The sequence below is a fragment of the Pimephales promelas genome, chromosome 17 (assembly GCF_988280905.1).
Source record: "Pimephales promelas chromosome 17, fPimPro1.hap1.1, whole genome shotgun sequence".
NCBI lineage: Eukaryota > Metazoa > Chordata > Actinopteri > Cypriniformes > Leuciscidae > Pimephales > Pimephales promelas.
Window position 1 is genome coordinate 24,885,272 of NC_142785.1, and position 13,746 is coordinate 24,899,017.

The window sequence follows — 13,746 nt, forward strand, 5'->3', positions numbered from 1 at the left end:
ATGGCGAAGGATTATTCCATATCCTTAAGGAATTTTTCAAATATGTAGATTTGCTCAATTACTTTTTATTATAAGTGCTGAAAACAAATTGTCATTCTTTTATGAATAGGACTTTCAAAAGGACATATGAACATACATGAAGTAGAATTTTGCGTATCAATGGAAACGTTTTTACTGTCCCTTTTGTTAAGTTTAATTCAGTGCTGAATATAATTAAAAAGAAAAAAAAATGTATTGGCCCCAAACTTGTGTGTGTATGTGTGTGTATATACTTAAATTACAGTTTTAAATTTTGATTTTGAAATCACAAATGTCAATAATTTTGTCACAATTTTGTAAATTTCCTTTGCAATCTATGTTGGTTCAGAGTCTTAAACAAGCCTCCTCTTTTTTTTTTTTTTGCCATCCTGGGGTTTGCATTTGTGGGAACTATGTTGTGAGCAACACATGGAGTGTACTGGCTGGTGCACGACCCTGGATGCAGACCAAACATAATGTCACAATCAATTATGTTCACAGAAACAGAAAGAGAAGCCATTGTGTATGTGTGTGCTGGGTCGAGATTACCCTCTGCCATTCACCAGACCATGGCACACATACAGAAGTCTATGAGCTCTGGTACACACAGTCTTGAAATTAAACCTTAGTTCTACCGAAACTTACTGAAGGGTTTTCCCGCTCTCTGTTTTGTTTTTTCTCCTGCTTTCGGTGTTTCACACATTTACAGCCGTTTTCACCTTTGCACTCTCAATCGCCTTACTCGCACACACCTGATTCATTTCAAATTTTGGTTGTAGCTTATAGCAAACCATGAACCACAAACATCAAAAGGTTTCAGTACACATTTTGCTAAAATATAACTAGTTAACATTCATATAGGGGTTTCTGAGTTTTTAGCTTCAGAACAGTGATGAATATTTTTGTTTCAGAATGACAAAGAGAAAGTAAAATAATAAGGGCCCTATTTTAACGATCTAACCACTTGGTCTAAACTATAACCAATAACCATGCTATAAATCCACAATAGTCATAATAGTTGTCTATCAACATGTGTTTTTCAGTGACTGGTTCTTACATTCAAGTCTGAATTTGAAAAATAAGATCCAAATGTTCTTGTTTCAGACTGTCTGAGCTCACATAGTTTAGCTCCATGTATGAGCTGAAACTCTGTCCATCTGAATGAGCATATTGTGAGAGAATTTGAAGCTCTTTGAAGATTATTTTGTTCTGAACAATGAATAAGCCTATTAATTAGATGTGGGTCACAACAGGTTGCATTGTAGCAGTAATATGTGTGCATGTATGTAAAGTAGAACAATTAGTACATGAATGAATGATGCTGTACAGACCAAAAACATTTTGTTTTTCATCTTTGGTTAGTATGGGCCACACACTGTGCATCATGTTGATGGGCTTTGTACAAAGACTCATTTATTGTTCATTTAGTTGTATAGTGTTGTACAGGGATAGAATAGTGCATGCTTATTGTCAACAAGTTTGGCCATACAGAGGCCCCGTTCTATAGAGAGAAGATAACATTATTAGTAGTTGTATACATGAGTAAAAAAATACATTTTCTGCCTTTTCTCAGTCTAGAATGCTTCAATTTCAACTATATAAATGACCAATATTAAATACACATTCATCTTCCCAGAGGTGAAGTATCCCTTTAATATTTTTTTTATTTTATTAACAGTTTAACCCCCCTGCTTGTATTTTGCACGATCCATTTTATGCTTATAATATATTATTATGGCGATATTAATTAATAATATATTATTAATAATACATAAAAGATTTTATTTTTTACTTTGACTTGTCCTTGTCCTGTTGTGTCATCATAGATTTGTGGCTTAGCTAAAACAACAGGTCACATCCAAGGATGCTTGCTAACTAAAGTAAATTCTGTATTGTAGCGACCAAATGTAAGAATCAATCATTGTTAACTACTAATATTAGGGTTAGGTTCGATGTCTGTGGTCATCACTGCCCTTTTTCTCAGAATAGAGGCTCTGAAGATTTCGTTTATGGACTGTTATTATGATGTGACATTTCAGAAGTCAAATGTGTAGTGGAATTACAAGGCCATTTGGGTTGCGCTCAAATCTCTTATCAGTCTTTCCCAAATCAGCAACATTAAAGATTTATTGTAGTGTGATGTCAGAGTGAGTCACCACATCAGATGGCTAAGAAGTCTTAATCCAGAGACAAACTAAATTAATCTCTCCATTCCTGGTTTGACAGAAACTCTCACACACGCGTGTATGACGAGTAAATACACAATCGTACGCACCCATGTTTTTATGCATCCTTTTTTTTTTTTAAAAAGTCATCGTAACAGTCATAGTCTAATGCATCGTCCCATGTCCCACCTCAGATGCCTCCCCTGCCTCCTGAGAGGGTCCATGTGTCACTGCGAGCTTTGGCAGTCCATTGTACCTCCATAAAGCACCATCTCAGGCTGCATTGTGGGGAGGCACCGATGCGTGAGAGCAGATCTCCCTCTCACACTCTCATGCCCCAGACCCATTTGAGTGCCAGTTCTGACCGAAAAGATCAAAGAGCAGTCAAACCAAACTCCAAGCCGTGTCATCCTCTGGACGGCCAATGGCAACACGCAGGGCAAACTGCCTTCCCTTTCCTATTCATACCGGCAGCTTAATTAATGTGTCCCGTGTTCTTTCCTCATGTTTTATAAATGAGTGTAATCCATTCAGACTGGTGTGAAACCTTTTACAAAGTCTGTACTGGCAAAACCAAGTTCGTTCTGTCATTCTATCTATGGTTTAGAACCATCTGTAAAGTCTAGTCGACACATTTTAAAACTGAAAGGCTCATGAATGATAATTATTTAACATAATTTTCGCCTAGTAGGTGTAGCTGATTTGATGAATTTTGATTTCAGCAGCCATATAGTTGTTTTATACATTCTGGTACAATTGTTTTCATTCTGTTTTCTCTCTCTCTCTCATCAGAGATGACTCTGCTTGCCTCCCAGCCAAAGTCTCTGGAATCATCCCCGGCATCAGCGGCCATCGCTGAAGACCCCGAACAAAGGATGATGGAGAAAAGATTAAAGGTCATAGACGAGCTTCTGCAGACAGAACATGACTACATCAAGGATCTTCAGATGTGTGTAAAGGAGATCATTCAGCCTTTGCAGAAGAAACGGGTCCGTAAAGATCAAGCACTCGAAAGTATGATGTATTTTATGCAATGAGAACCATTCAATCTTAAATATCCACATATCTTGTAGGTCCAGAGTATTGATTTTGATGGTCTCTTTGGAAACATCAACTCTGTTATTGACCTTTCCCGTCGACTCTACAAGAGCCTCCAGGACACTGACTCAACAGGTTAGAGCAAAAAATCCCTAAACTCACATTATAGATTCAGATCAGTTTTCATATTGCTATTTTACCATATACATTTTTTGTTCATTCAGGTCAAGTGTTCCTGGACTACAAAGGTGAGTTGGAGGAGGTTTACAAGATCTATTGCCAAAATCATGACGACGCCATCTCTTTACTGGAGACCTATGAGAAGGATGAGAACATCCAGAAGCACGTGTTGGAGTGTCTAGAGAAGCTCAGGTAATTTTCACCGAAGGTCATTGTTATTCATGAATCCGATATCTTCAGCTCATTGCATGTTGTGGTTAGCACTACCTACGCATGTCCAGATCCGGTTGAGCATGTTAATGCTAGTCAAGATTTTTTTAACAGTGTGTAACTTTGTGAAAAATAGTTGTGTAGGACTCTAATTGTGTGTTTAACGTTACATATGATCTGTCAGTTTTAATGGTATCTGGGATTGTCTGTCATGTGGTGTTGACAGAATTGTATAGTAATACAGCATCAAGAAAATGCCACACAATGTGTGCTGGGTTACTCGCGTCATCATTGAGATATGTCTCAGTGTCTTAGGATCTTGAGGAACCAGTCCATTTGTATTCACTTTTACGCTGGACTCATTTGATTAGACATAGGGTGACTAAAGGCATCTGTGGAATTCCAAAACAGGAAACGGCATTGCCCTTCTCATTGTCTGGTTTTGTGATGTCAGATGCCGCATTTTGTATTCTTGTAATTTTTTTTAATTTTTATTTATTTATTTATTTATTAGTTTATTTGTCAGGCACAATGCAGCACACATTATTACATACATAGTTGTAATAGGCAAAGCCATAACAAAATGTGTAAATGTGTTGCATAAAAGGTTTCTAGCCAGTAGGCTAATTTGCAACCCCAGTCCCTGGTCAGGCCTTTCTAAAAAAAAAACATATTACTAAAACATAGCACACATTGTACAATCATGTATCAAATACATTATAAACTAACATTGACCTTTTACACAATCCCGACCACATTACACAAAACATACACATCACATCCAGCACAGTCAAATGGGAAAAGAGAAATGGGAACTTCCTTGTTTTATATGCAAGGACACTATCGGTTAAAAGTTAGGCTCTGTATGATTTTTTTTTTTAAGAATTCAAACTATATTAAATTGACCAAAAGTGTCAGTAAAGACTTTTATATTACTACAAAATATATCTTTTTAGTATATATATATATATATATATATATATATATATATATATATATATATATATATATTTCTTTTCAGCAAAGAATCTGGATTAAATTATGCATGACAGTTTCAGCAAAAATATTAAGCAGCACAGCTGTTTTCAACATTGATAATAATAAGAAATATTTCTTGAGCAGCATATTAGATTGATTTCTGAAGGGTCATGTGACTGAAGACTGGAGTAATGATGCTGAAAATTCAGCTTTGCCAGTGCAGAAATAAATTATTTAATATTTTCTTAATAATATTTCACAATGTTACTGTTTTTTAAAAGTATTTTTAATGCAGGCTTGGTGCAAACTTCTTTTGAAAACATTGAAAAACCTTACAGACCCCACACGATAGTCTATTTGCATTACTCAGAAGCTTTATGTCTCTCAGTTTTCAGATCTTTGTTATTGTGGATTAGTAATGCATGGCGGGAGAGGAATGCGCCTCACCTAGTTTCACCGCTTTGTTGGTTTCACTGCGTTTCATCGCTACCAGCCTGTTCCTTTAGCTTTATACATTTAAAAAACTTTATTTGAACTTAAACAATTTGCCTGTGGCAACTGCATTTGTGTAATTTGACTCCTTTCCTACGTCTTATAAGCTAGGCCACTTCCTGTTAGTACAGAGTTTATTCTTGTTATTTGCTGTGTGTTTTACCAGATCAAACAGAGAATACAAGGAAATATTCACTAGATTCAAAAGTCCCAGAAATGTTGTAGTAGGGAGTGGCAAGTTTGAATTGTTTGTCCCAAGTATCAAGGCATTTGCGAAATGCTTGTGCACTTTGCCAAGTCTACAGCTTAGCTTTATTCCAAATTACACTAAATCCACTGCCTAGCATTTTGATTCCCTGGCAATATGTTACTGTAATGAATCTAGCCATAAAAAAGTGAAATAAATCCTCTAAAATGTTCCCGAAGAAAAATGTCTGGAGTCTTTTATAACTTTTATCCTCCACACTTGCGTGCACTAGACTCTGACTGACATTTGATTTTGGCTCTCAGTGGGAGATCAGAAAGGGGCCAGTTGAGGCCCCACAGAGGGTCACCCATGGCATGAGTTTCCATGGCAACAAGGAGCTTATTAATCGAGCACACACAGTTTTTCATTTTCTTGTCTGTCTTGCCATTTTGCCCGCTGCATTCATGTTCATCACAGCATAATGGCAAACCCTGACTTTTATTTTAGAAATACGCTGTGAAACAAGAACATTAAATGTTATTAGCTTTTTTTTCAAACAAGAGATAGAGGTGGTTTAAAACAACACTGTGTTTTGTTCCCTTTCTCTCCTCTCTCCTCCTTCCTCTCCCCTGACAGAGGGATATACCGTGAGTGGTAAGTTTAACGCAACTGCATGTGAAGTGCCTGACTGCATGCTGAACATTTATTAACCTGCGTAACCCTTTTCTCCTTGTGCTCTTGTGTGACCAGGGTGACTTGTATGCTCTGTGTGCTTTGTGGTCATTTCCTTGTCAATTCTGAGTCATATTCTGATTTAAATGAGTAGGGCTAGGTAATGAAAATGATTCTGATTCATTTATTTAAGTTATATTACCCATTGTGCTCACATGTTTTTACATATAGAAAGAAAATCTGCCTCTGCTGTAAATTTTGCTGGGAAGTGTTTCAGACTGATCGTTTTTATTATTACTTTATTAAGAGAACCAGTTCTTTAGAGTCATTTATTTGTGAATCAGAATCATTTTGATTCACTTAAAAGAACTGGTTCTTTCGTTTGAGTTATTTGTAAATCGGACTATACTACATTTTAAAAATCGTCCAAAAGAAGGTTGTGATTTGATCTGAATTTTATCCAGTTCTACAAATTAGTTGTGCAATACAGTGACTTTTTGAGTCAGAATATGACCCAAGTGGGAAAATTGGTTCACTGCTTTGCATATTTTTTCTTGCAATTGATTTAATGCTTTTTGGTGGCATGTGAAACAGCTATTAACACAAATTTATCAAAGGGGGGAAACAATTATTCCAGCTCTACTATTTGAAAATACTGTTATTGCTTCATGATGTTAAATATTTCCGTAACACATCCAAATCATGCTTCATCTGTGGATTTGGATCTCCTCTGTTTTCATCCCATCAGTCAGAAAGTGTGCTTTCTTTGTTAGAATGTCTTAGTAGCCTACTGTGTCTCCTGTAACCCTTTTCAAAGTGGTTGACAGTGAGCCAGTGGATAATTGATGGATGAAAACAATGTGTGTGTTCAGTGACCCCAGTCTTTGTCAGATCTGGATGAAGAATGTTACGTAGATGAGCATATAAATCTCTTATTCACTTTATCACCCTCTCTCATCCTTTCGTTCTGTCACAGGGGAAAGACAAACTACATTAATCTAGGTTCCTTCTTGATAAAGCCGGTGCAGAGAGTGATGCGTTACCCCCTGCTCCTGATGGAACTGCTCAACGCCACTCCGGAGTCACACCACGACAGGAAGCAGCTCGCAGAGGCAGTGATGTCCATTAAAGAGATCAACGTCAATATCAATGAATACAAAAGGAGAAAAGATCTTGGTATATATTATCTATCTATCTATCTCTATCTGTCTGTCTGTCTGTCTGTCTGTCTGTCTGTCTGTCTGTCGGATATGATGTCTGTTATCTGGCATAACTCAACAGCACCATCTGTTGTCTATAGTGGTAAAGTACCGCAAAGTTGATGAAGACAGGCTCATTGACAAGATCTCAAAGCTGAGTATGCACTCCATCATCAAGAAGTCAAACAGAGTGAGCAGCCATTTAAAGCACCTGACTGGGATCTCACCTCAGGTACATTGGCTCTGTTATTAAGAATCTATTACTGAGAGAGAATCGATTGACAATTGGTGTTAACCGAACTGCATTTCATTCCTCATTAGATCAAAGATGAAGCTTTTGATGACGCAGAGAAAAGATTTAGACTTCAGGAGAGACTCATCAAATCCTTCATCAGGAACATCTCCCTCTATCTGCAGCATATAAGGGTATAAACTTAAAGCATCCCATATGTTTCCATTCATTTAGTCAGTTTTTGTTTTGCGTTATAATCAAAATCACTTCACAATTCAGTATATGAAGTAATTTTGCCCGCCTTTTTCAAATCCAATAGGAGTCAGCCTCAGTAAAGGTGCTGGCAGCCATCAGTTTCTGTGACATCTACACAGAGCGGCAACAGCAAATGGATCCTGAACGTTTCCAAAGAGCCCATCGATGCATCAGCGACAAACAGTTCACAGAATTTGTGAGTACCAAAATGACTTCACATTACATTTAGTATTAAAAACTGATAAAGCAGCTGAGATTCATTTGTAATGGTGAGTTATACTATTAACTGATGTTACTTAATGTTAGTGTTTTTCAAACACATTTCTAAGCTTGTAGACACAAGGTTTACTCTTCACATATAACAAAATTAGCATATAACTCCCCATGAAGAAACACTACTCAGATTTTTTTTTTTTTTTTTTTTTTTTGTGATCTAGTTTTCTTTCCCCCCTATTAGACATTGATTTGAATGAAGCAGATCTTATGTCATAATATCATGATGAACTATATCTTGACTGGTTCTAATTGAGTGCATGTGTGTCTGTGTTTGAGCAGAAGGAGAGGACAGAAGACCTAGTCATCACTCCACTTACCCAGCTGCTCAATATGTTCGCCGGTCCCCACAAACTGATCCAGAAACGTAGAGACAAGCTGCTGGACTACGACAACTGTAAGGAGCGTGCAGAGAGGCTGAAGGACAAGCGTGTGCAGGAGGAGCTACAGGCCGCGAGGAATAACTACGAAGCCTTGAACGCCCAGCTGCTGGACGAGCTGCCCAAGTTTCACCACGCAGCCGAAGATCTGTTCACCAGCTGTGTGAGGGGCTTTGCCCAAGCCCAGAGAGATTTTGTTTCACTCACACTGGGAGAACTCACACCACTGCTGCAGGTGAGGACATTGTTTCATCATCTACATCATTCATAATTGATGATTCTGGGATGTTGACAGCCGCCTTAAATATTTTAAACTTCTTGTTATTGTTTTCATCACTATAGCTATCTGGCTTGGGTGGAACAGAAGGAAATCTAGTGTCCTTGTTCCAAGAAGAGCACACACGAGTTTTGGATTTACTTCAGAGCTTCAGTTTCTTTCCTGATAATCTTCCCACTACTCTACGCAAGCCTTTTGAGAAGAAGACTCTGGAGAAGCAAAGCTCCAGGAAGCAACAAGGCCCTGTGAGTTTCCCTAATGCAGCCTGATCCAAAACAGACACGGCTTCTAAGCAATGTTATTGTTATCTAAAGTTAAACGAAAAATGAACTAAATATTAAAAATCGTTTTCGGTAATTTAAATAAAGCTAAAGCTGGCTTAATATACGTCAACTTAAGCGTAATTTAAACTTGAAATGTTGCCTTGGCAACTAACTGAAATAGTTGAAGTACTAAATTTACTAAACTAAGATAAAAAATAATTTAAAACGAAATTGAAATTATTTTAAAAACTAATAAAAATGACCAAAGCACAAAAGCAAACAATTATCACAGCTTGAAAGTTGTATGCGTACAAAATAATTCTGAATATTAATAAACACTATAATATGATATAGATCATTCTAAAATGTTTTATTTTTGTATAAAATTTCTTAGCAACAAAGTTAATTAGTTTTAAATATCTTCCTTTAAATATTTCCCTGCCAGTGGATAAGACACATGCCTTTGGTGTGAGATACCCGGGTTCGAATCCACTGTGAGACACCAATATGTCCCTGAGCAAGACACTTAACCTCTAGTTGCTCCGACCTCTGACATATATAGCAATTGTAAGTCGCTTTAGATAAAAGTGTCAGCTAAATGAATAAATGTAAAGCTGATTAGACTTGACTGGTTTGCCTGTTTACCAGACCAACAAACCAGCTTAGGCTGGTTTAAACAGCACCACTGCCAACCACCGCGAAGAAAGACATTAATCAGGCAGTATTCCGTCTATTATTCATTCTCCTCTCTTTCTTTTCCCCTTTTTCTGTCTGACATTGCAGCCAAACTATGTGCTACAGACGGATGAGCACCGAGCGGCGCTTCTGGCAAGATATGGACCAGAGCAACTCTACCAGGCTGAAAGAAATTTTAACGCAGCACAGGACCTGGATGTGTCCGTACTGGAGGGAGACATAGTGGGTGTCATCAAACAGCAAGACCCAATGGGCAGCCAAAACCGCTGGCTTATAGACAATGGAGGTTTGTATTGAAACATCTGTGTATGATTCACATGTCTGCACTTCTTAAAATGCATTTGGCTTGAACACCCCTTTTTCTGATTTTCTTTAGTTACGAAGGGCTTTGTATATAGCTCATTCTTAAAGCACTACAATCCACGCAGGAGTCAGTCGGATGTTTCCATTGAAAGCCAATCGTCAAACGAGTCGGGCTACGGTGGCTCTTCTCCCATGTTCTCACGGCAGAATAGTAACAGCACTCTGACTTTCAACCAGGAGACTTCGACTGTCAGCTTCTCAACGACGATGCCTCCACACCAATCAAACACTCGCCCTAATCAGGAAACCACTCCAAGGAAAAACAGAGAGGCTTCTTCAGCCAACTACTCCTCTGCCAACCAGAGGGATTCCCTTGACCCCACCTTCAGAAACTCGCCCAATCACAAAGAACCGTCAGAGACAGCCTGTCGAAATAACAGGGACTCCTCAGAGCCTTCATACCGAAATCCCACCAATCACAGAGACTCTTTAGACTCGGATCAAAGCACTCCAACCAATCACAGTGACCCTCCAGATTTCCCTGAGACAGATTCTTGTTCCTCCATTAAGAATTCCAGGTATGAATCATCTTCGAGTTATCACGACTTGCGTGGCTCACTGCAAAGACAAAATGGAGACTCTTTGGTACAGCAGAGAAGACCACAGTTCCCCCCTGAGGAGAATGTAGATCCAGAGCCTGAGGTTGATGGACACCAGGTATGTCATATCACAAACACAAATTAATCACTCCAAAATTCAGTGATTGCTTAAGTAAACGTAAAATGATTTTTACAACAAGCAATAATATAACTTGTTGAATGAAAATATACAAGTTGAATAAATTAAATTATGGTAACAATGTTTAGGGTACTATTAACTAGTTGTTTATTAGCATCCTTATTACTAGGATATTGTAAATACATTTATATAATTATTATATATTAAATACATAAATAATTATTAAATGTAATAAATGTAATTCAATGTATAATTAAACTGCATTACTTGACATCTATGGTTCCTCATATTAATAGGTTAAATTTTTATTTCATGTTGATTTTAAAACCTATTTTGTAACCCAGATGTATTTAAAGGAGTCGTTAACTTTAAAAAAAAAAAACTTTTGCTGATAATTTACTCACCCCTATGTCATCCAAGATATCCATGTGATTCTTTCTTCAGTCGAAAAGAAATTAAGGTTTTTGATGAAAACATTTCAGGATTTTTCTCCATATAATGTACGTCAATGGGAACCAAACGATTCAAGGTCCAAAAGACACTTTCAGTGCAAACTGTTGAAAGGGCTTTAAACGATTCCAGACGATGAATAAGGGTCTTTTCAAGCGAAACGATCGCTCATTTACAAAAAAAAATAAATAAAGTTTAAGTTTTATAAGCTCAAATGCTCGCCTTGCTCTGTTCTGTGATGTGCGTTTGTGACTCTCCTGTGCGAACTCGTTTATCAAAATGAACTAATCTTTTTTTGTGTCAATTGGTTGATTCAACAAACAAAATGAACGAATTGACTCAGGAAAAAATTTGTTCATTTTGATGAACGAGTTCGAACAGGAGAGTCACAAACGCGCATCACAGAACAGAGCAAGGCGACCATTTGAGCTTCTAAAACTTAAACTTTGTTATTTTTTGTTATATTTCTTTTTTTAATGAGCGATCGTTTCGCTTGATAAGACCCTTATTCATCGTCTGGAATAATTTAAAGCCCTTTCAACAGTTTGCAGTTTGCACTGAAACTGTCTTTTGGACCTTGAACAGTTTGGTTACCAGTAAAGTGCATGATATGGAGAAAAATCCTGGAATGTTTTCATCAAAAACCTTAATTTCTTTTCGACTGAAGAAAGAAAGACATGGACGTCTTGGATGACATGGGGTTGAGTAAATTATCAGCAAAAGTTTTTTTTAAAGTGAACTACTCCTTTAAGGAGCTAAAGATAGCTCCTTAAATACATTTGATGTTCATAAACAGTTTTGTATATACATTATAAAATCATAAAATTATTTTTAAAAATACAAAAATTAAAAACCATTGAATGTACAATAAAATGATTAAACAACAGGTTTTACATCTATTTATTTCTTCATATTTTTTTTTCTACTTGTCGTCCACCTCCCCCCTCCCCCCCAGATATATTACGCTCTTTACTCCTTCAGTGCACGGTGTGCAAATGAGCTCAGCATTTCAGCCAATCAGCGGGTACGAATCCTTGAGTTCCAGGACATGAATGGGAACCCGGAGTGGTGGCTGGGGGAGGCAGGAGGACGGAGGGGTTACGTACCATCCAACTACATTCGCAAATCTGAGTACACATGAGCTGCACATTTGTACAAGGGAAATCTCCCAACTACCCCAGGCCACTAAAGGCCAACTCATTACAGGGGGAAACACTAGAAAAGGACATTATTGTGCCTTAATTATAGAGGAGATGCACTGACGTGGTGAACTGGTCATTGCTACTTATGGAGAAAAAAATACCCTCCCTATTGATTTCAGTCAATGTAGTCCACAAATGAATGTAACTCCTGAGCGCCTCCTAGTGCTCATAGAGCATGGTGCATGTGGAATTTGAAATAATGGAGTGATTTTTTTTTTTCCTGAGAAACAGTTTGATGTCGAATTCAATGGTCTGACATTTCCTGCTGTTCTCAGATATTCCATTTATAGTGTTAGCGCTTAAGTGTTCTGTTGAGAGCAGATCTCATTTGATGTGTAGGAGTGGAGTGGAGGATTTGTATTGGCCGTGTGTGTGATTCACACTAGAAGTAGATTGGGATTCATATTTCAGGACTGGCATGATAGCGACTGACTGAGTGTGTGTTTGTTTGTTTGTTTGTTTGTTTGCCAGTAAAAATGCATTTGTTTGAGTGTGTGGTGTGTTTTGAGAAGATGCCACCCATCATCTGACAATCACAGTGCACCTAGAAGAGAGAAAAACGATTCTGTTGGGTATTAATGAGTGCGAACAAAATTCATGTGAAGTGTTTTAATTTACTTCTTGTTGTGGCTCCCAGATAAGAACAATATTACTACTGGTGACCATATCATATTCCTGAAAATATGAATGAAATGCAAGAGACACTTTTTCTTATGGTACAGTGTTTTTTTTTTATATATATATATATTTACCTTTTTACGTTTTGATAGCATTTTTTTACTTTGCCACTTGCACTTGAATGCATTTACAAGTTAATTCTGAAATGTTTTGAGCAGTTGTGAGTGTGTTCAAGGCACCAGTGAGCTCATTTGATGTGATGCACCAACAGATGATCTCTGAATATTTATCTCTCATGCTGAATATACTGAGAATGAACTTCTGCACTCCAGAGTCAACTGATCCGTTTCTCCTCTTTTAAATAAAAATCAGTTGAAAAACTATGGTTTAAGTGTTACGTCTTAGTTCTGTAGAGTACAAATGCACTGATGTGTTTGGAATCCTTGCAAAATGAAAACTATTTTAGCACAGTGTTGGCGAAAATGATTTTAAATTCACGTTCAGTTGCACCCTTACAAAAGTGTTAATATTATAAAACCTTATTTAGTTTAACTTGTACTAAAATCTCTCAAATTAATACTGAAATAAAAACTACAATATATAATAAAATAGTAATTGTTAAAATAATAACAAAACAATTTCTAAAATTAAGAAAATGTAACATTTTAAAATAAAAGCTAATTCAAACAATTAGCAAAAACGGCTTATAAATCTAAGTGATGTTTTTTGAAAATGTGAAAAAAGCAGTCAAAACGTTTTCTGTGATGGTTTGGGTTAAAGGAGTAGTTCACTTTTAAAAATACTTTTGCTGATAATTTACTCAACCCCATGTTATCCAAGATATCCATGTCATTTGAAAAGAAATTAAGGTTTTGGATGAAAACATTCCAGGATTTTTCTTCATATAATGGACTTCAATG

The 13,746-nt window shown here is 37.1% G+C and overlaps 1 protein-coding gene across 4 annotated transcripts in view; it reads left to right on the top strand.

Annotated features, from left to right (window-relative positions):
* The window catches only part of dnmbp (dynamin binding protein), a 51,418-nt gene extending 38,209 nt beyond the window's left edge, over positions 1-13,209 (top strand). For 3 of the 4 annotated variants that reach the window (XM_039665080.2, XM_039665081.2, XM_039665082.2), the window contains 13 exons: positions 2,976-3,172; positions 3,257-3,356; positions 3,446-3,593; positions 5,905-5,922; positions 6,917-7,116; positions 7,241-7,371; positions 7,461-7,565; positions 7,691-7,822; positions 8,182-8,514; positions 8,622-8,801; positions 9,603-9,801; positions 9,892-10,535; positions 11,962-13,209. In XM_039665080.2, coding sequence (XP_039521014.2) covers positions 2,976-3,172; positions 3,257-3,356; positions 3,446-3,593; positions 5,905-5,922; positions 6,917-7,116; positions 7,241-7,371; positions 7,461-7,565; positions 7,691-7,822; positions 8,182-8,514; positions 8,622-8,801; positions 9,603-9,801; positions 9,892-10,535; positions 11,962-12,147 — 2,573 coding nt within the window. In that variant the 3' untranslated portion in view covers positions 12,148-13,209. The remainder of the gene's footprint in view (positions 1-2,975; positions 3,173-3,256; positions 3,357-3,445; positions 3,594-5,904; positions 5,923-6,916; positions 7,117-7,240; positions 7,372-7,460; positions 7,566-7,690; positions 7,823-8,181; positions 8,515-8,621; positions 8,802-9,602; positions 9,802-9,891; positions 10,536-11,961) is intronic. The other variant, XM_089122244.1, reaches the window with a different exon arrangement.
* Positions 13,210-13,746: the final 537 nt, after the last annotated feature.